The 22,736-nt window shown below is 36.5% G+C and overlaps 1 protein-coding gene across 1 annotated transcript in view; it reads left to right on the forward strand.

Moving 5' to 3' along the window:
- The window catches only part of LNPEP (leucyl and cystinyl aminopeptidase), a 105,866-nt gene that overhangs the window by 43,560 nt on the left and 39,570 nt on the right, over nt 1–22,736 (forward strand). The window contains exons 3-8 of the mRNA XM_030848306.2: nt 3,895–4,033; nt 5,365–5,496; nt 15,020–15,140; nt 15,829–15,983; nt 17,635–17,748; nt 19,345–19,479. Of these exons, the coding sequence (XP_030704166.2) occupies nt 3,895–4,033; nt 5,365–5,496; nt 15,020–15,140; nt 15,829–15,983; nt 17,635–17,748; nt 19,345–19,479 (796 nt within the window). The remainder of the gene's footprint in view (nt 1–3,894; nt 4,034–5,364; nt 5,497–15,019; nt 15,141–15,828; nt 15,984–17,634; nt 17,749–19,344; nt 19,480–22,736) is intronic.

Below are 22,736 nucleotides of genomic sequence, written 5' to 3' on the forward strand. Positions count from 1 at the left end.
ACTTAAAACATAAAATTATTCAGCTCCCCATTTAAACCATATATTTTGTTCTTTAATCTTAGTATTCATAGATGTAGTTTGAATTTCTGGAAAGATGCAGTGCACAGTTGCATACAGACTATTCTTAAGTAGCAGTAATGTCACTTCTCTTACGTGTGCAAAGTCCTTGTCAGATCTGCTTAGTGCATTGGAGCATTCTCTCATGTTCCTCTGCAAACCGGTGTGTGAATTACCATTGAGGTCCATTTGGCTAATGTATGTTGGTATACTGAGAAAAATAGAAATGAATATTTTAAATCTGTCTTAAGTTTTTTGATCCTTCTTAACTAGAGAAAGAGACAAAGCAAGATCTATAGTCCCATTCAGATAAGTAATATTTCTCTTTCCCCTTAACGTAATACTTTTAAAATAAATGGCATGCTGGCTCTTGCCATGAGATCTGACATGAAAAGCAAACTGATAATTGCAGGGGTAGCTTGGGGCTTCTAGGCTTTACTTCTCCTTCTATAATCTCCATCATCTCTAGGAATTATAGGATATACATAAAAACGGTGTTCTTAGTATGCAATCAGACCTTTACGACAAATACCCTAGTCATCTCTTCCAATCAGATTATTGCCCTCGGATCCTCTTGGGTCTGCCTGTATATAATGGGAAGAGTCAATGTTGTGTGGCAGAGTGAGGTGGTTTTGGACAGGGTTACTTGTTGACCCTTTTGCTGTGGGCTGGATTGAGTTGTGGAAAATGCTAGAAAAATGGAAGACATTCTTTTTTTTTTTTTTTCTCACACATACACACTGTATTTTATTTTTACGGGAGATAAATAAACTGACACCAAACATTGTAAATGGATGACCACAACAAAAGCAACAATGATTGCAATTACCAAACACGAAACACACTCATACTATGGGAAGACATTCTTAAAATTATGAAATAGAGTATTTTTTTTTAAATAGTACTTTAAAATTTGTGAAACTCTGCCATTACAAAAACTATATACATCCATTAACCTACCTGGTTCCATAAAATGGATACCCCACATGATTGTATATCTTGATGCAAGATAGAAGTTTAGAAGATTATTTATACCTTTCAAGAGGTCTGAAAACTAATTCAAAACAAGTAGATAAAGTAATTAAGTATTTCTACATTTCAAGAGGCCTGAAAACTGTAATTCAAAACAAGTAGATAAAGTAATTAAGGGATATATTTCCTATTGATTGGAAAATCAAAGTAAGTGTAAATGTCAAACGTACTGACACTGCTTGTGGTAAAGGAACTTTACCTGTGTCATCTAAGAAGTGGAGATGGTCAGTAACCTTGCAGTTAAATCTAGAAATTGTTGACCATAGATTTAAGGTTCTAGATAACAAACTGATACTAAAAAACTAGCAAAGGAATTTAGGCTGGAGATGTGTTTTATTTCTTTGTTCTTCAATCTCTCAGTGTCTTTTTCTCGAACTCTTGAGTCATCTTCTTAACTGAACCCCTGACCTCTAATCTTACTACAGCTTTCCCCCTCCTCTTTCCCCCATCTTCCACACTGCTGCCAGACTATTTCTAGAAGTACAGATCTGACCATGTTGGTCTTTGGTTTATGATCCTTCAGCAGTTCCTCATTTTTAACAAGATTTAGTTCAATTTCTTTCAAGATCTGGGCCTTTTTTTTTTTTTTTTCTCTCACAGCCCCTCACCTGCCTTAATGAACTTCATGTGCACTTTCCTGAGTTCCAGTAGTAATGGCAGCCCATATTTACTTGAGAACTGAAGTGCTAGAAACTGTTGCAAGCATTTTATATGTTTAGTCTTTTATCTTGTCAAACTCACTAAGAGGTGGAAATTATATTTTATTCACTTTACAGATGAGGAAGCAGAGCCACATGAAGTAATTCATTCAGCATCTTATGGCTAGCAAGTAGCAGAGGGGAACTCAAACCCAAAGTCATTTTAACTACAAAGGCCACATTCTTAACCACTGTGGTGCACCAGCTTCCTTAGTTTTCACCTCTTTACCCATTGTTATCACCAGTGCGTAGAATTCTCTTACTGACCCTCAGCTAATTCATAACTGTCTTCAGTGCTCCTGGAGGTGGTGCTCAAACTGCAACTAGTATTTCTGAAGGCAAATGCAGTCACTAATGAAAGAACAAGCTTTGAGGTATTCAGCTTAGATAGAATAGCTTATAAGTATCATCAAGCAGCAGCCTTTTCAAAGGGGCTTCTATGTAAGATAGTTCTTATTGCATCTCTTTTAATAATAATTTAAGATCTTATTTGTCTTAGAACATTATAATCCAGTTTTTATCCAAAATGATGGTCCAAGTAGACTCTCATATGAATAGTAAAGATGTCATCAAACTTTATACCTTGGTCCCCTGTGGCCCTCCTCCAAAATCTTCAGTTAACTGGGTAAGAATTTGGGAGTTGGGTGAAGAAATGGAATGTTCGAAACATATTTTTAAATTGTTTCACATATGTTGATTGCTGTCGTTCTTGCAGTTTACCCTAACAAACAGTTATTTGGGCAAATCCTTACTAGGACAGAAGCACAGTAATTCTAAGCATGAAGGAAGAGTTATGACTATCCAGCATTTATAATAGACATCTGTGTAGGAATTTATGGCATACAAGTGGTTGTTACTATGAATAGTCTTATTCGATTCTAGCAAAAACCCTAAATGTTTGGTAGGGGGTCCTACCTTGACCCTAGTTTAACAAATAAGGAAATGAGATGTAGATCACTGATTTGCTGAAGTCATATGGCTGGTAAGTTGCAGAGTTTGGGTCTTCTGACTCTAAATCTTACACTCTTTTCTACTTGCCTTTTTTTTTTTTTTTTAACATCTTTATTGGAGTATAATTGCTTTACATTGTTGTGTTAGTTGCTGCTGTATAACAAAGTGAATCAGCTATACGTATACATACATCCCCATATCCCCTCCCTCTTGCGTCTCCCTCCCACCCTCCCTACCCCACCCCTCTAGGTGGACTAAGTCCTAAGCAAGCGAGGCAATCATGTCCACAGTGGTGGTTATCTATGTACCATATTGACTGGTAGCTGATATGTGCACACCAGGGCCACACTTGTCCTGATTCCTTATGACCATGTTTGTATGATTTCCCAAATGCAGATCTATTTCATTCCTCTGCTTAACTAAAAATCTGCATTTCTCCTCTTCTTATGCTTTTCTCCCAACCTTTAATTGAGGACTTATAGTTAAATTCTCAAGTGTTGTTGCTGTAGGAGAGGAGGAAAATTTTTGATTCGTTTTTGAAGAGAGTAAAGAACACCAGCATACTATAGGACACCTAGTTTTTTCAGTCCTCATGAAAGTGCAGGTTGTGAGTTTGAGGTTTAGTGTTATGAAGCCATCGTCTGTACAGAGAATAATGGCAATGGATGACAATCTTTTATAGTGATCTTTCATCAGAAACCTTTTTAAGACCTCAGTGGCCAGCTGTATCCTATCTTTGTGGCTTCATCTCCAGCCACGTTGGACACCCACCCCCAGTCCCTGAATATGCACTGCTCAGTCCTTCCTTGTGCTTCCTACTCTTTCTAGGCTGCACTATCTTCCTTTCTCTACCTTTTCAAATATTCCTCATTTTTAAAGGCCCTCTTCATATTTTATCACCAGTTTCCTTACAGTGTCTCTACCGCTAGGCAGATTTTTTTTCCTACCCTTTGTTTCCACTGCTTTGTTCGCACTATTAGGATGTGATTCCCAGCCTGATAACTTTCTACTGTATCACCTCTGCCTCTCCCAGTTGATTGAGAATCCTTTAATGTCTGGGCTTGTATGATATTTATCTTAGTATCCCTAGAACTTGGCAAGGTGCCTTGAATAGTAGGTACTCAATAACTATTGGATGGATTTGCATTTGTTTTAGGTACTTTGCAGCAACTCAGTTTGAACCCTTGGCAGCAAGATCTGCTTTTCCTTGTTTTGATGAACCAGCATTTAAAGCCACATTTATCATCAGGATCATAAGAGATGAGCAATACACTGCTTTATCAAATATGCCTAAGGTACTGTTCTATTCCTTGAATGTAAAATCTTTGAGTGGGTCTCTTTGTTTTGAATACTTGAATTCTTCTTTGCCATACTGTTGAGAATGATTAAAATCATATACATTCTTATTCTTTCTTAAAATGCTTAAATAAAAGTAAAATATGTATTGGAATCAATTGGAAAGTCAGCCTGAGAAGCACTTGAGGAAAGAGAAAGACTGGATGTGGAAGGTATGGGCAGGAAATGTGAAGTCTGTGCTATTGTACTAAAGTTCTGCAAATATTAATACTGTGAACTGCTACTAAAGAGCACAGTGATATTTTCAAAGACGTGGTGAATTTGCTATTCTAAACAGTGATATTTGGTAGTGTTGAATCATGATTGACCTTGGTGTTCTACTGGTTACTGAGAAATCGAGAAGGTAACATGGAGGTTGAACAACAAGAACATGGACATCTTTCTTGGCTGTGGGCTCTGCATGGAAGTAGTGGGGGTGAAATCAGGCAGAACTGTTTTTATGCTGAACAGAACTTGGGGGGGGGGGGTCCTTTTGTTACACCTGAGAGCTGTGTGCAGCTGATAGCAACCTCTCAGAAGCCATGTGACTGGCGGGGAGGAGCAGCCACATCTCACAGACTATGAGTCAGCCCTTGAGTCAAGGAGAGGACATGGTCTGTCCTTCAAGAAGGACGTCACTTCAGCAGCTCTACTCTTAGCTGTACTCTTCACCTTAATCTTTCTCTAAGAGAGGTCAAATGCTTACTTGCCTAGTAACCCAAAATATATTTTAAATTCATGGTTGGAAAATCCTGGAAGGTTACCCGCCTTCCCTCATCTTGTGTGTACTGCAGACTTCTCTAGTGACTTATCACCTTTAATCCCACTAAGCCTTCTTGTGGTCATCAGCACGGTCCTTTACGAAGCCATTTCAGATCATTTGGCGGGATTAACCAGCTGTAGCTCATTCTTGTGTGAATGTATTTGTAGCAGTAGAATGGAGTACTCCTAGGTCATAAGGAAGGATTTTTGGTTTTGATGGTGTTTTAAAGGGGAGAAACAGAGCCACTGCTACTTACTGTTTCTAACTTACATTTATTTATTTAAAGCCATTGTTTGAGACTAGGAACTTCTTAAGGATTTTTACTGTACTCAGTATGTCCTCATGATGAAGGATGGTAGAACAGACTGAGACTGAGGGCCGTGTTGTTTGGAAACTTGTGCTGAGGGATTAAAATATGCCAGCATCTTCACTACTTATTTCCTATTTGAGTCTTCAGTTTCCCAGTTTATATGTCACTGTCATTTATTCTCACAGTTACAGAACTGTCATTTTCCCCATTGCTTGTAGAAGTCATCAGTCATTATGGAAGATGGACTTGTTCAGGATGAGTTTTCTGAGAGTGTGAAGATGAGCACTTACCTGGTTGCTTTCGTTGTGGGGGAGTTGAAGAATCTGAGTCAGGACATAAATGGAACCCTGGTATGTATGTTGTTGTGGTAATTGTCTTGAAAACCTGTATTCACAGGAGGTTGAGAGGAATCCTTTCATGATATCTGGTAACTGCTTTATGAAGGAAAACAATCTTTTGGTTCACAACTCTGACATTTTATACCAGCAGTGTTACTTTTTACTTAGTTGTTATTTACTGTTATTATTTGAATACCAAAAAAATCAATAATTTTTAAGCTCCTTTAAATTTTACTTTTATCAGAGAATTTCAGTAAGACAATATATGTATAAGAAAGCCTCTAGAACTGTGCTGTATAATATGAAAACACAGAAAGACAATTTAATTAAATCAAGAAACAGTACATGAACAAAATGAGATGTTTAACGGAGACATAGAAATCATAAAAAAAAAAAAAAAGAACCAAACAGAAATTCTGGGTCTGAAAAATACAGTGAATGAAATGAAAAATGCAATACAGACCATCAGCAGCAGAATGGATCAAGCAAGAAAAAGAATTTGCGAGTTAGAAGACAGGAAATTTTATATTATCTGGTCAGGGAAGAACAAAGGAAAAAAGGATGAAAAAGAAGTGACAAAAGCCTACATGATTTGTGGGACACCACCAGAAGAAACAATTTGTGAATTATTGGAGTTTCAGAAGGAGAACATAGGGAACAGGGGGCAGAAAGCTTACTTAAAAAAATAATTGCTGAGAACTTAGCAAATCTGGGGAGAAATTTGGATATCCAAGTTCATGAAGCTCATAGGTTACCAAACACACTCAGCTTAAAGAGGTCTTCTCCAAGACACGTTATAATAAAATGGTCAGAAGTCAAAGAGAATCTTAAAAGCAGCAAAAGAAAAGAAGCTTATAACTTATAAGGGAACTACCATAAATCTATCAGTGGATTTCTGAGAAGAAGCCTTAGAACACAAGAGAGAAGCAAATGATATATTCAGAGTGCTGAAAGGAAAAAACTGCCAACCAAAAATACTTTATCCAGCAAAGTTATCCTCAGAAATGAAGGAGTGAGAAAGACTTTTCCATACAAGAAAAAAAAGCTGAGAGAGCCCCTTACCCCTAGACCTGCCTTACAAGAATTGCTGAAAGGAGTGCTTCCAGCTGAATTGAAAGGACACTAGCTAGTAACATGAAAACATGAAAATGTACAACACACTGGAAAAGGTATTTATATAGTAAAATTCAGAATGTTCTAATAGTATAATGTGGTATATGCATTCTATGGGATGTATCAAAAGCAGTTCTAGGAGGGAACTTTAGAGTGATAAATGCCTACATTAAGAAAAAAGAAAGATCTCAAATAAACAACCTAACTTTACACCTCAAGGAACTAGAAGAAGAATAACAAACTGAGTCCGAAGTTAGCAGAAGGAAGGCAATAAGCAAAGATCGGAGCAGATAAATGAAATAGATACCAGAAAGAGAGTAGAAAAGATCAACAAAACGAAGAGCTGGATTTTTAGAAAGGTAAATGAAATTGACAAACCTTTAGCTAGACTAACTAGTGAAAAAAGAAGACTCAAAATCAGAAATGAAAGGAGACATTACAGCTGATACCACAGAAGTACAAAGGATCATAAGAGCCTACTGTGAATAACTATAGGCCAAGAAATTGGATAACCTAGAAGAAATGAATAAACTCCTAGGAACATACAATCTACCAAGACTAAATCATGAAGACATAAAAAAATCTGAACAGATCAGTAATATAAAGAAAGATTGAATTAATAATCAAAAACATCCCAACAAAGAAAAGCCCAGGATCAGATCAGTTTCTCTGGTGAATTCTACCAAGCGTTAAAAAAAATCTATAGATTCAATGCAATAGAATTCTAATGGCATTTTTCACAGAAATAGAAAAAAATAATCCTAAAATTTGTATGGAACCGCAGAGACCTCAAATAGCTAGAGCAATCTTGAGAAAAAAGAACAAAGTTGGAGGTATCACACTTCCTTGATTTCAAACTATACTACAGAGATAAAGTAATCAAAATCATATGCATAGTAATAAAAGAGTGTGGTACTGGCATAAAAGTAGACACAGACCAATAGAAAAGAATCAAGACCCCAAAAATAAACTCTGCAAAAATGGTCAACTAATATATGACAAGGGAGCCAAGAATACTCAGTGGGGAAAGGGTAGTCCCTTCAATAAATGGTGCTGGGAAAACTGGATCATCACATGCAGAAGAATGAAATTGGACCCTTATCTTTCACCACTCACAAAAATTAACTGGAAATGGATTAAAGACTTATATGTAGGATTTGAAAGTATAAAACTCCTAGAAGAAAACATAGAGAAAAAGCTCTTTGACATGGGTCTTGGCAACAATTTTTTGTATATGACACCAAAGCACATGCAACAAAAGCCAAAATCAACAAGTAGGAGAACCTCAAACTAAAAATTTCTGCACTGCAAAAGAAACAGTCAACAAAATTAAAAGGTAACCTGTGGAATGGAAGAACATATCAAATATCTGATAAGAGATTAATATTCAAAATATATAAGGAACTCATACAACTCAGTGGCAAAAAAACAAACAATCTGGTTAAAAAAGGGCAGAGGAACTGAATAGACATTTTTCCAAAGAAGACATGCAGATGACCAACAGATACATCAAAAGGTGCTCAATATCACTAATCAGAAGGAAAATGCAAATCAAAACCTCAGTGAGATACCACCTCACACCTGTTAGAATGACTGCCATCAAAAAGACATAAGTAACAAGTGTTGGTGAGAATGTGGAGAAAAGGGAACCTTTGTGCGCTATTAGTGGGAATGTAAATTGGTGTAGCCACTGTGGAAAACAATAGGAGGGTTCCTCAAAAAATTAAAAATAGTACCATCATATGATCCAGCAATCCCACTTCTGGGTATATATCCACAGGATATATATCAAATCAGGATCTTAAAGAGGTCTGCACTTCCATGTTTGTTGCAGCATTACTAACAATAATATTATTATTCATAATAATAACTTAAGTGCGGATGAATGGATAAAGAAGATGTCGTCTGTGTATGTGTGTGTATATACACACACACACACACACACACACACACACACACACAATGGAGTGTTATTCAGCCATGAGAAAGAAAGAAGGAAATCTTGCCATTTGGGACAACATATATGGACCTTGAGGGCATTATGCTAAGTGAAATAAGTCAGACAGACAAAGACTATATGACCTCACTTATGTGTGGAATCTAAAACTGAACTCATGGAAACAGTGGACTTGTGGTTGCCAGGGCCTGAGGGGTGGGGGAGATGGGGAGATGTTGGTCAAAGGGTCCAAACTTCCAGTTATAAATAAGTTCTGGGGAGCTAATGTACAGCATGGTGATTATAGTTAACACTGTATTATATATTTGAAAGTTGCAAAGAAAGTTGCTTAAATGTTCTCACCATGCAAAAGAAATGGTAGTTATATGAAGTGATGGAAGTGTTAACTCGTGCTACTGTGGTAAGCATTTCACAATATATAAGTGTATCTAATGAACATGTTGTATACCTTAAATTTACATAATATATGTTAATTATATCATTAAAGCTGCAAAAATTAATTAAATTTAAAATTCACTTCCTTAGTCTCAGTAGCCACATTTCTAGCATTCTTGTGGCTAGTGGCTACCTTATTGGATATCAAAGATATTGAATATTTCCATCAATGCAGAAAATTTTATTGGACAGCAGCAAATCTAGAATATTGTGCAGACTTAAAAGATAGCATAAAAATTTAGTTAGAAGAAAAACTCCAAGTTGTAAAAGTCATTTGAATGCACCTTTTGAAAAAGCAAGTCCTGATTGAATTTTCTTCATCTTAAAGAGAGAAGATTGTTTAAATGTCTGCTATGTCTGTAATTTGTCAAGATTGACCCTTTGTTCTAATTAGGCTCCTCTGCTTTTCTTCGTTGTTTGAATCTTCTGTAAATGATTGTTTGATTGGATTTTATGCCTTAATTTCACTGTAAAGACCTTAAAAAGCTAATATCTTCACATACTAACAACATAGGAGAAAAGGGTCTTTTAAAGCTAAAAATGATTATTTTTCATGATAGAAATATGATGGAATTTTTTTTTCATATTTTTGATCCCCACCAGGGTATGTTTTCTACCCTTTGAACACATTCACTTGGATTTGGGCTTCCTTTCCAGACCAAAGAACTTTATTTTAATCACATTGTATTTGGATCTTATTATTTGCTAATTAAGAGGGGCATACTCCTTCTGTTAGAAAAGATTATCATGTCTACTCCATTAACTCTTAGAGAGAAGGGGTGAGGTAAGGATTATCTGGCTCTTCATAAGCAATAACACTGCCATATGACTTCATGCTCAAAGGATGGAGACCTGTTCGTGTTCAAGGGTAATGTGGACTACATTGAGTAAGTGCTCAATATCATTTACTCACCTTTGGGTTTAAAAGAGTTTTGGGCAAGTCTAAACCAAAGAGTTTTTCGGAGTCCTTTCGAAAGGATTTTAAGACTGGTTTAATTCTGAAAAAAATTCAATTAATCTCTCTTCAAGTTTTGCACCCCAAATTTAGCCCTTGATGCAGATGTTGCAGCCTTGATAAAACCTAAAAGGTTCAATCTTAAGTCAGGTTGCTTCTTCAAGAGCCAGCTGAGTACCACCCTCTCCTTGAAACTTTTCGTTCTTTCCCCAGCTGGGATTAATCATTCCCTCTCTGATATTTCATAGCACTTTAGTTACATCTCTGTTGTAGTTCTTATCACACTCTTTGATATAAAATCCCCAGCACTTTTTATTGTATCTCAAAATGTATGTAGTCTTGGCTTTTTATTTTCCCTCTCTTTCTCTCCCCCTCCCTCCCTCTCTCTCTCTTTCTTTCAACAGCTATGCTGGCTTCTTACTGCCTGTAGGATTACATTCAAACTCATAATTCTGTGATATTCAAGGCCCTCATAAATTCGGTTATATTTCCAGTTGCTCCAGTGGAATTCTTTCATCTAGTAAGGCTGAATTATTCACTGCTCAGATATATACCTCATATATTTTATATATATATCTTATATATAACATATATAGATAACATATAACATATATATAACATATATGTATAACATATATATATATATTTTGTCCACAACAGTTGACCCTTGAAGAACATGAGTTTGAACTGCACAAGTCCACTTATTGCAGATTTTTTTCAATAGTAAATACTGCAGTACTACACGATCCATAGTTTGAATCCTTAGATGCGGAAGACTGACTATAAGTTATACTCAGATTTTCAACTGCTCTAAGGGTTGTTGCCCCAACCCCGTCATTGTTCAAGGGTCAACTGGAAAGAGAGAGAGATTGAAAGAGAGAGAGGAGTTTCAAGTGACTTTTTTTGCTTTTTATTTACATGTATTAGGAAGCAACATGGTTAAACATGGACTCTGGCATCTACCTCGGTTCAAATCTCTCCTATACAGCTTTCTACCTATGTGCCCTTGGGCAGACTGCTCTGTAATTCTCTAAACCTCACCTTCCACAACTCTAATACTATATTGTCTATATTAGCCTGCTCTCTCAAGGATTAAGTTTTTTAAATTCCTGTAAAATCTTCGGTACCTGGCAGATAGTAATACACACACAGAGAAACTCCCTTGTATGTATGTAAACTCCCTTGTATATATAAATATAAATAACCTTTATCACTTTTAATGCTACCCAGTAGTAAATGTGTTTTGAAAAAATTACAAATAAACAACTGTTTTATTAACTTTCTCTTTTTATTAGGAAATGGGGGAGACTCTAGCATGTGTGGAGTTATACTCTGTGCAGGCAGTTGTCTTGAGCTCTCATTTATAAACATCTTTTTATTTTATAAACCAAATGAGAGGAAGGCATTAGCCTCATATTGCTAATGAAGAAACAGTGTACCAGAGAGGTTAAGTAATTGACCTAGATTACATAGCCAGTAAATGATAGTCAGAATTCACTGTCTACCACAATATACTGCTTCTTACAACAAATGACGTGATTTCTGTAGGTATGGTGATCAGAAATTCAGACATAGAGTCTAATAAAGGATTTTTGTTCCACTAAAATGTAATCTCTAGGGTATGTTCTATTTTGTAATATTTGACATTAGGCCTATTTCACAAGATTCAGGAATAAGGCAGTAGGGCTTTACTTATTAATGTCAGTCATAGTAAACAACTGAAAATGTCAAAGTTGACTGTGGATTATTAAACGTGGCCTGTTCAGTGATAAAGATTACTATGTTGTCAAAGACCTAAAGAAAGAGAGAACATTTGTTTTATCATTTCTGTCCATTATTCAATGTTCCTTAAACCTCTCTCTGCCTTCAGGAATGCCAGAATTACCTAGAAAATTCGAGGCTAGTTTTGAAATACACTTTATCAGTTTGTCTTGAGGTTTTTATTTTGTTGTTGCCATTACCTGATTTTGTTTTTACCATAGACAGGTCTAATTTATAGAATCACAATCCATTGGTGGTTAGTCAGATGTGGACATCATATCTGTTTAACATCCAAACAGAACCTTCAACACTATTATCCATGTGAAGTTATAATTTTAATTTATTCTTATTTAGTCAGGAACATGACTTAGCTCCACAAACAACATTTCCTCAAGTATCCTTCCACCAACTAGGGACATTATACGTAATTTATATCATTCTCCTAAAGTCTCAAGTCCCATGTAATCAATTATTCTGGATAGACTTCATTCTGGTGAGGTTTTTTTGTTTTGGGGTTGTTTTATTTTTTTTAAGGAATTTATGCTTTTTGTATGTTCAGCTGTCTGTTTAGGAAAGCTGGTGTTTTTCAGGAAACTTAGTATTGGAAGATTCCAACATTTTCTGTCTTCATAAATCTTGCAGGCTGTATTGTTGTTCTTTGTGGGGGATGAGGTTTGGTTCTGGTTTTGCTTTTATCTAGTTTTTGCTTCTTATTAAATTAAGGAGCAGAGTAAGTTAAACCTAACAAACCTGCTGTTCCTCAGTCTTAACTCTTTTCTCTGAGAGCTGACTAGGAGACTTTTTTGTGTCTTTTATAAATCTCTCAGTCTTAGCAAGAGATGTTGTAGGAAAAGTTTTAAGTTGTAAGGCCTGAGCACCAGTTGGCTTGCATTTAACAGTGTTTAGAGTGCTCTTACCAAGTGCAGGGTGCTGGTCAAAACTTCTTTGTTGAACTAGATTGCTTTCTTTGTTTATTTCTTACTGCTTCTGTTGCTCTTAAAACAAGCATGATAATAATGTAATGACCTGACAATTCATCTCTAGTGAGAAATCACAGCACATATTTTAAAGGAAGAGAAGTAGAAGGAAAGAGAAAATGCCAAACTACCTTTCTTCCTAGTCATTGTATTCCGGAAATGGGACTCAGTGGATCCTTTGGTCAGATTTCAGTTCCATGTGAACTTCTTTTTTCTCCCTTTACTTTTCATCTAATGAAAGATGCTTTCACACATAGTGATGGGAGTGGCCAAATGGTGTGTTTGGGAGAAGGATGTTTGAGGAGGAACCTGGAGTATATGGGTGGTGTTTCTATTAGGACAGCATCTTCTAGATGGTTACATTGACTGGAACATAAAATATGTATGTGTGGAAAGAGCAGGCAGAAATAATAAAGACTGGTCTCAAATTCCAAGTGATCTTGGTACAGTCATTTATAATGGTAGTTAGATTTAAGAAGAATATGTCAGACTTTGTTGTGTGTGCTTGTGTGCTAACACTTTCACAGGGGGAATGATGCAGGAAGTGTGCATGGTCCTTTGGCAGGTGGTGACTGAATTCAATAAGCTGTGGTCACAGTCCTGTACCAAGGGCTGCAGATGTTCGAGTGCTGGGCTGGTGAAGTACACTTGGCCACATGATGTGATATTAAATTTCTTCCATAGTTACTTTAGAAAGTAACATATTGTATATGGGCTAACTGTAACTCCTAACACTTCATTGTTCCTGTCACTGTTGCCACAAATGCTCTCCTCATACATATTTTACCCCATTTCTGATGGGATTCTATTTGTAGTAATGATAATAACTACTATTTATTGAACACTTCTTTTGTGTCAGGCACTATTCTAAGTTCTATACATATTAGTTCATTTAATCCTGACAGTAACCCTGTGAGGATAGGAGCTACTTTTATCACCATTTTATAGATAAGGAGATTGAGGCTAACTAAGTTCACACAACTAGCAGAGATTTGAACCTGGCAGTCTCACTACAGAGCTTGTGTATTTATTTTGTTGTTTGTTTACTTAAAATTTTTTCTTTATATTTAATTTTTAATGCCATGTTACCTCCATGTTTTTGTGATTAATGCATATGTTCTATAGACTAAGGCCCCACATAAAGACAATTAAAGCTGAAATTATGACCTCTGAGAAATTGTTGACTGTTTTTCAGTGCTTTAATGAAAGACCAAAAATAATTTGGGGTTAGAGTTCACCAATGTATTTTTTCAAATGGTGAATTATTCAATAGGTCTCTATTTCCCATGTGTTGGGATCTTTGAGGTTTTTATCTTCTGCTGTGTCTTGTCCATATCCTACTTTCCCAAGTTGAGTACAGAGGGATTTTTTCTTTCAGTCAGTTGAAAAACAATAAATATTGCTTTTTAAAACCTGTTGCTTTTAATGTAACTGCTTAAATTTTGCCTTTGATACTTACTGATAAGACATGTATAGTTAGTTACATCATATGTATTTAACTTATGCACTTAATCAGAAAAAGAGGGAAAGAATAACAATTTAAGTCACGTGGGCAACTGCATCTTCCCTGGAGCATGCTCCCTGAAGTGATTGGGCAGTGTGGGCATGAATCCCAGTATCCACTTACCTGGTTTTAGTTACCGTGTGCCACTCACTGAGTGTTTCACTCTGCTGGGTATGGTTGTTTTTGATACAACATGTTCCTTAAAAACGAGCCAACAACTGCAGGAAAAAAAAAAAGGAAGCAGTTCCAAGGCTTCCAAGAAAAACTGGCTGTGCCATACTTGCTGAAAGAGAATGTGTTGGTCTCTAATAGGTTTCCCCAGGGTAATTTCAACATTTCTGTCTTAGGTGTTTATGTTAGAACTAACGCCCTTGTAAGCTGTGACTTCTCTGTATTGAATGCCTGCTCGATGCCAGGCACTGTGATAGGTGCTGAAAAGATGAAAACTTAGTTTTGGCCTTCAAATAATTCACAGTTTGATAGCTCATAGACAGGGAAGGGCCATTGTAGGTAATGGAGAGGAAGAGAAGAGTATCATAAAATTAAACAGGCAGATGCTTATAAATTGCTATATGATATAAAATAGTTTTTCGAATATCATGTTAACTTTAAACTTACTGATTGCTTTTTTTTTTTTTTTAACATTGTTGTATGTATGGAAATGACTTGCTAAATCCTATAGGGGTTAAAAGAACTATAAGCGAGAGTTGCTGTCCTGAAAAATCTCATATATCTTTATGTAGTTCTCAGGTATGCTAATCTTGACAGTGTTCACCTGAATATCATGCCATTTTAATTTTACCTGTCTTTACATCATACCTGTTACCTTTTAGGTTTCTATATATGCTGTCCCAGAAAAGATTGGTCAAGTTCACCATGCCTTGGAAACAACTGTGAAGCTTCTTGAGTTTTATCAAAACTACTTTGAAATTCAATACCCACTAAAGAAACTGGGTAAGAATCAAACAGTGCCTCTGATTTTCATTATCATTATAACCTAGATTTATGTTGCAAATGTTTTTTTCGGAAGAACTTTTGCCGAAGTTATTTTAAAGGAAAACCAAGAAACACTGTTAACTGTTTGCCTTCAAAATTGTTTGTATTTGTTAAGATTATTTAGATTCCATGGATGTATCTGAAAGTGGAGCTTAAAACACTTAGAAGTTTATGGGACTATTTCAGAGGTGCTGTGTAAGTGGGGATTTGCTTAGGGCTTAGTCTGGAGTTTGACTAGTTCTAATTTTCTAAGAAATTCCTAATTCAAATAATAATAGGAGTAATGAGAGCTCAGGAAAGCAAGAGCATTTCAGTGCTGTTCAGCATGGAGCTGGTTTTAGCTAGAAGAACGTTGGCCCTGCCTCTTGTCCTCCTTGCTCTGGGAACTTCTTCACTGTGAAGGAATTAGGTATCTTCTCTTGCTCAGGGACAGAGCAACAGTGACTCTACAGGGGGTTGGTCAGGTCTTCCTCGACTGACAGGTGGGTGATGAGCATACAGGGCTAGGAGGGTTCATTTCCTTAGGCGTATAAATGAATTCACTGCCTTCTGATTCAGTGATAGACCAATGGGTAAAATATTTTGATTTAATTAGGGAGTGCCTTAGATGGGGTAAAGTTGATAACTTCTTTCTTGTTATGTCCAGATTTGGTGGCTATTCCTGACTTTGAAGCAGGAGCAATGGAAAATTGGGGTTTGCTCACCTTCCGAGAAGAGACACTTCTGTATGATAATAATACTTCTTCAGTGGTGGATAAAAAGCTGGTTACTAAAATCATCGCTCATGAGCTGGCCCATCAGGTATCAGCAGCCAAGACTGTTATATCTCACACCTGTGGTCTGTTTCATATCCTAGAGTTTTAGAATACATTTAGATGCTAATAATAATTCAGTTTTTTATTATAGCATTGCCTTCTTTCATAATAATATGATGCTTTTCAGACAAACTTAATTTTCGGATAAAAATGCTATTTAATGTTTTGTATAGGGTTTTACAGTTTATAAATCATTTTCACATCCATTATCTCTCTTACTTTTCATAACTTGGTGGGGAAGAAACCTTTTCCCTGAGTTGTACTCTTCTTCTTACAACTCTTGGACTGTAGGTGTCAGGACTAGATTTATTGTTTTGTCTCCTGCTAAAACTGGGTTCTTAGTTAATTCTGGAGAGGGAAGGTACTCTGTATGACATAGAGAAAAAGAAAGAAAATTATATGAGTACATGAACCTCCCTCTTTCTTCCCCAACACCTTGTCTCTCTTGTGCCCTCGATGAGGTGTTCATCAGGGTAGGGTATGGTACGGGGGTGTTGTGATGGTGGGAGCATGTGGAGGAAGAGTGGGACATGCTCTGGCAGTGGACAGCCTACCTCAGACACAGTCTGTAGCCCACCCTGCAGCCCTCGTGAGGGCTTCATGACATGCTGGCATATGAAGCGTATGCTTATTTACTGTTACAGTTTTAGGCATGTAGACAAGTTGTTTTTTGGGGGATCTGCTCTAGGTCTGTTATTCTGGGTCCGGCCATCACGCCTGGGGGAGTGTTTCTCATTTACTTCTTCTTTAGGACTTACAAGTCATCTTCCTCTGAAACAGGTTTTAAGATAATATCTTTGAAAAATATGCTTTTGTAATTCTCAAAGTTGTTTTGTTTCAGTACCTAGTAACCCTGTCATTTTGCTGATGGCTCAAGACAAGCCCTTGGCCACACTGACTAAATTGCACACCCTTTATTTCACTCTTTATTTACCACTCTTTATTTCAGGGATTTTGAGATGCATTTTTTTTAAGGGAGTCTCGTATCGTTTTTTTTCCTTCTTCTTACCACCTCATGGAAAAAGCCATTTAAAGTTCTTTCTGATTTCATTTATTTGTATGCATGCCAAATTTCTTACAGAATGTTATTTGAATTCTGTTTTGAATTATGTAAATACTGCCCTCAACTTGGGTGACTGAGGAGAAACCTGCAGTCCAGGCTCTCTGACTATAGGAACATCCCTCACATAGAAATTTATTTTTTAGTTGTCATGATGATTGTAAATACAATGGAAAATAATATTACTAACTTGACATTAGAAAGGAGCATTTCATTATCTAGGAAATCTTACTTTTAATGAGGTGACTCCTTTTTGTTTACCTAGTATATAACGTGTGTTAAATTGATAAATATGCTAATTGTCTTTCTTGCCTGTTTCATTTAAGGTAAAATGTTAAATTTTTTATTTTACTTTTAAAGTGAATTTATACAATTTATGCAATTCTACTTTTAAAGTAAATTTATATTACAAATATCATTTATTTGCAAGTCTTTAATTTGAATATAGTTTGTGTTAACTGTAATAAGTATATTTTTCAGTAATTGTAATCTGGTTATAGGTGATTAATCTGACAATTCAATTATTAGAAAATTCTTGAGAGTGTAAAGTTGGTTAGTCGTTTGTTTTTTCCCACAGTGGTTTGGTAATCTGGTAACAATACAGTGGTGGAACGATGTATGGCTAAATGAAGGTTTTGCTACTTTCATGGAGTATTTCTCTTTGGAAAAAATATTTGGAGAGCTCTCCAGTGTAAGTACACTATTTGTTAGGCCTGCTATGAATGCCAGAGGGAAAAATAGCCAAATCATATTCAACATGTATTTTCCATTCATTTGGAGTAATGAAAATGTTTCTAGAAAGATATGATAAAATTGACCTTTGTTATTGATCTCTATACTTGAGATTTGACAGTGAAAATTGTGCTTTTATTTACTGATGTATTTCAGAAAGCTGAAATTTTGTGAAATTATTTTACACTTTGTCATTAAGATGAACATTTTAAATTGCTTTGCTACATTTTATTTTAATAGATGTGGCCCTTCTGCTTGAAGGAATTTAGATAGAGTTGAAAAGCCTCTTTTTGCAAAACAAAACTGTTTATCCTATGTTATTAAAGAGAAAAAAATTAAGACATTTTGTAGCAATGCTGTCTCTCTGTTATCACTGTGATCTTTCTTACAACAGTGATACATAAGTTGATACAGACAAATAATTTGCTCTTTTTAGGTACAAACCATATTTACAAAGACATGGAACACCATTTTGTTACAGGGAGCATGATAATATTGTTACTATGTTCTTAGACTCTCTGGAGATGTTTCTTATCATTAGAGATATTTTGACACACTAGGTCATATATGACAGATATTGCCAAATAATTCAAGCAGTAGGTGGAAAAGTATAAAGACCCCTTTCAACTCTAAAGTTCTGTGACTTTCCATTAAACTTCCTGAATATATGATCAAAGGTTGCTTCAAAAAAGGAATACTCTCTGTAATGGCCTATGTGGGAAAAGAATTAAAAAAAAAAAAAAGAGTGGATATATGTATGTGTGTAACTGATTCACTTTACTATACACCTGAAACTAATACAGCATTGTAAATCAACTATACTCCATTAAAAATCAAAAAAAAAGAGAATACTGTTAGAGCTTTCAATTTGAAATTTTTATGTAGGGCCTGTTCAAAAATTTCAGGTGGTAAAATGAACTCATTTTAAGCTAGAATATTAATAAGCAAGGTATTCTAAATCTGTGTATGCTACTTAATTAAGCAAAGAGATACACAGTTTCACCACTTGGTGGTGCCCAGAATGTTAAAAAACTTCTAATATACATTCTAGAGGAGCTCATCTACTGAGCTCTCAGACTTCTTGCTGTTTAAGAGTTACATTTTACTTCGAATGAACCTTAGTTAAGGGAAATGTATATTATCTTAACAGAAAAGCTGGATTATGTATGAGAAATCAGCTTAAGGAACAGTTCCTATTTTTTTTTATTTCAGATTTTATTTTACAAATATACACTAGCCATTTTTAAATATTCATTTTGAATATCTGGATTTAGCATTTGGTTGCTTTAGTAATAAATTCTCAGCTTATACTGTTGTTTAGGAAACACTGTTTTCCATGGGGCCAGGAGGTTATAATTCTACTTTCAAATTTAAGGAATATGCATAAATGTCACATTCTTCCTACATTTTCAAAAACTTATTTCTGACGTTTAGTGAAGCTAGTTAATTTTTTATAATGACCTTAAACAGTAATTAGTCTAATTCATATAAATAATTACTATACTTGCCTCTGTCTTTAATACATGGTTTCTTAATCTGTTTCATTTTTTGCTAGTATGAAGATTTCTTAGATGCTCGATTTAAAACCCTGAAGAAAGATTCCTTGAATTCATCTCATCCAATATCATCATTATCTGTTCAGTCTTCAGAACAGATTGAAGAAATGTTTGATTCTCTTTCCTATTTTAAGGTATTGCTATACACAAAAAGTACCTGGAGTAGGTTACAAATTAATTTCATATGTGAGCAAGCTGCTTGATTTAGATTATTTTAAAGATTAAATAGGTGTTATTTTCAGGTACGCTGTTAAAACTTTAAGAGATTTGCTTCTATGTAAATCTTGGTCTTAACTTTATATGGGTTTTTCTTTCTTTCTCTGTCTCTTGTTTTAAGTTCTCTAACTAGTATTTTGGGTAGTTAACCAGAACTTATAGTAATGTATTTTTTGAAGTAGGATCATTGTCCAGATTTGCAGGTAGAATATGTCCAGGGAAGGTTCTAAGCCCTTGGCTGTGTTATTCAGGATTGAGGTGTGTTCCAAAGTCAGAATTGCCAAAACAAGTAAGTAAAAGGAGATTTTTAAGAATTGAAGATTTGTTGTAGAATTAGAAACATAGACTCCAGGTTTGGGGGTGAAGCAAAAACAGAAACAGAGAAACCTGATTAGGATCATTGTAAGAGAACAGGATAGGGATATCAGTGCCACTCACATTTGTGTAGGGAGGGAGGGCTGAATGTTATAGCTTGTTGACCTCCTTAGTCTGGCTATCAGATTAAGATCAATAAATTGAATTCTTGTCCTGGACAGAGAGGAAGATATACAGAACATATGAGTTCATGTCATCAAGAAACTCAAAGTTTAGGTGGTAAGTACTTGTGAAGCAGTAAGAGGTAGTACGTGCTAATTGAATGGTACAGAGTATTTTTGCCTGGGATTATGGAGAGAAATTTTTTGGAGGAAAATGGAAATTGAGATGAATTAAATAACAGGAAGAATATAGGTAAAGAGGAATGGGAACAGTAGAATAGGGCAAGAGTGGGATGATGAGGTCTGCAAAGAAAAAGTCAGGAATACTAATGGGCAGGGAAATTTTGTTTAGGTATCAAATGTTTGCAGTGGAAGCCACATGTAGAGTAGGGGAAAGATGAGAAAGGTAGGTTGGGGCTCAGTTGTAGAAGATCCTGAATGCCATCAGGAATCTGGACTTTTTCTGTAATCAGTGGGAAGCTTTAAAAGATTTTTCAATAGAGGAATGGCTTGATCAAGTGACTGTTTAGGAAAATTAATTTGTTTCAGTTTATAAAGTAGATTTAAGTGGAGAGAGACCTAAAATCAGGAAATTGCTGCTGAAGTACAAGCATGAAATGGTAAAAGTTTAAAATTAGAAGTGGTAGTGAGAGTAGGAGGGAAATGATGGGTGTGAAAAAACCCTGAGTGTAGGGAAGTACTTAAAGGACTTAGCGACAGGGTAAAGCAGGTAAAGAAGGAGGCAGAGGGCTTCCCTGGTGGCGCAGTGGTTGGGAGTCCGCCTGCCGATGCAGAGGCCGCGGGTTCGTGCCCCGGTCTGAGAGGATCCCACGTGCCGCGGAGCGGCTGGGCCTGTGAGCCATGGCCGCTGGGCCTGCGCGTCCGGAGCCTGTGTTCCGCGGCGGGAGAGGCCGCAGCGGTGAGAGGCCCGTGTACCGCAAAAAAAAAAAAAAAAAAGGAGGCAGAAATGTGTTCCAGGTTCAAGCCTGACTGGCAGGGAGAATGGTAGTACTGTTAATAAATGAGGAAATCAGGAGTTCAATTGGCTATATTAAATGTATTCCAATTAGAGCTACTGCTATGTGTTGTGATTTTTAAATCCCATACTGGACCTGCCAATAAAGAAAATTTTACGACTTGCAATTCTTTTCTTATATAGAACAGTTATTTCAGGATCTCTTGCTACAGAGCTCTTTCTTCCTCTGACCCCCACCTTCCAAACCCAGAATTCAGTGTCTTCTGAGCATGTTGTCTCCACAGCATATCTTATCCCTGTCAGCATGGGAACTACTTATTTCAGAATTGGGAATCTGGCAAATATCCCACATAACAGAGAAAAATAGGACACTGGGTAATTTACCATTATTGTGTGCAAGAAGTAGTAAGTGTCACTAGGGAAATGTGTTTGACAGACATGTTCTATTTGATCTTCATGATCTGCAAGCCTAATTCTGATGCGGGTTGCCTTGTGAGAATTCAGTCATTTAGCAAATCGTACAAGTACCAACCATCTACCTAACATTGTCCTAGGTGCTGGGGATACATCAGGAAATAAGGCGGCCTATGTCACTTTTACCATGGAGCTTCTATTTCAGGGGTCAGAGATAGACACAGACACAATACAAATGAATAAATAAATAGATATTTTGTTTGGTGATTAGTGCTAACATGAAAATAAAGCGTGGTAAGGGAAATGAGAATGACAAAGGAAATGCTGTTTTATATAAGATGGTTGGGGAAGACCACTGATAAGGTGATATTTGAATACCATCTGGAGGATGTGAGGGAACAAGGCATGTGGACTTCTGGGGGAAAAATGTTCCAGGCAGAGGAAATAACCAGTGCATAGGGCTTGTGTGCAGAAATGAGTTAACGTAGTAGGCCTGAGACTGCTATCATTAGAAAGGCATAATTGTAAGGCTGGCTCTTGGCTGGTATCTGGCAACTTGGATTTGGGGAGAGTTTCCACCATTCCCTGATAAGAATGACTCACTGTGCCCACACTGTTTGTACAGACAATGTGGTTTATGCTAAACATCTGTTTTCCTTCTGGGAGTCTGGAGTTTTGGTACTTGCTAGGCAGAGGACACTTCCATGACTAGCCCCCAATAAAAATCCCAGGTACTGAGTCTCTGATGAACTTCCCTGATAGACAACATTTTATACATGTTGTCACAACATGTTCCTGGGAGAATTAAGTGCATCCTGTCTTACTCCACTGCAGAGGACTCCTGGAAGCTTGTACTTGTTCACACCATGAACTTTTTCCCTTAGCTGATTTAGCTTCATGTCCTTTCACTGTAATAAATCATAGTGGTGAATATGACTACTGAGTCCTGTGAGTCCTCCTAACACATCATCATACCTGGGACTTGTCTTGGGGACCCACACAGCTTGAGATGAAGATTGGTTGGCAGGTTCAAGCACCAGCAAGGAGCCAACGTGTCTGGAGTGGAATAAACACAGGGGAAAGTAATAGATGAAGTGAGAAGGATTATAAGGGGCCACATCATTGTAGATCATCTTATTGGACATAGTAAGGACCTTGATTTTTTGCGAAGTGGAATGAAAAGCCATTTGATGAGGGAAGTACCATAGTATGATTTTTTTTTTTAAACAGCCTTCAATATCATATGGAATCAAGATGACTAGTTAGGAGGTTGTTGTAATAGACCAGTGGCAAGATATTGGTGGCATGG

Source organism: Globicephala melas, chromosome 3 (assembly GCF_963455315.2).
Source record: "Globicephala melas chromosome 3, mGloMel1.2, whole genome shotgun sequence".
Taxonomy (NCBI): domain Eukaryota; kingdom Metazoa; phylum Chordata; class Mammalia; order Artiodactyla; family Delphinidae; genus Globicephala; species Globicephala melas.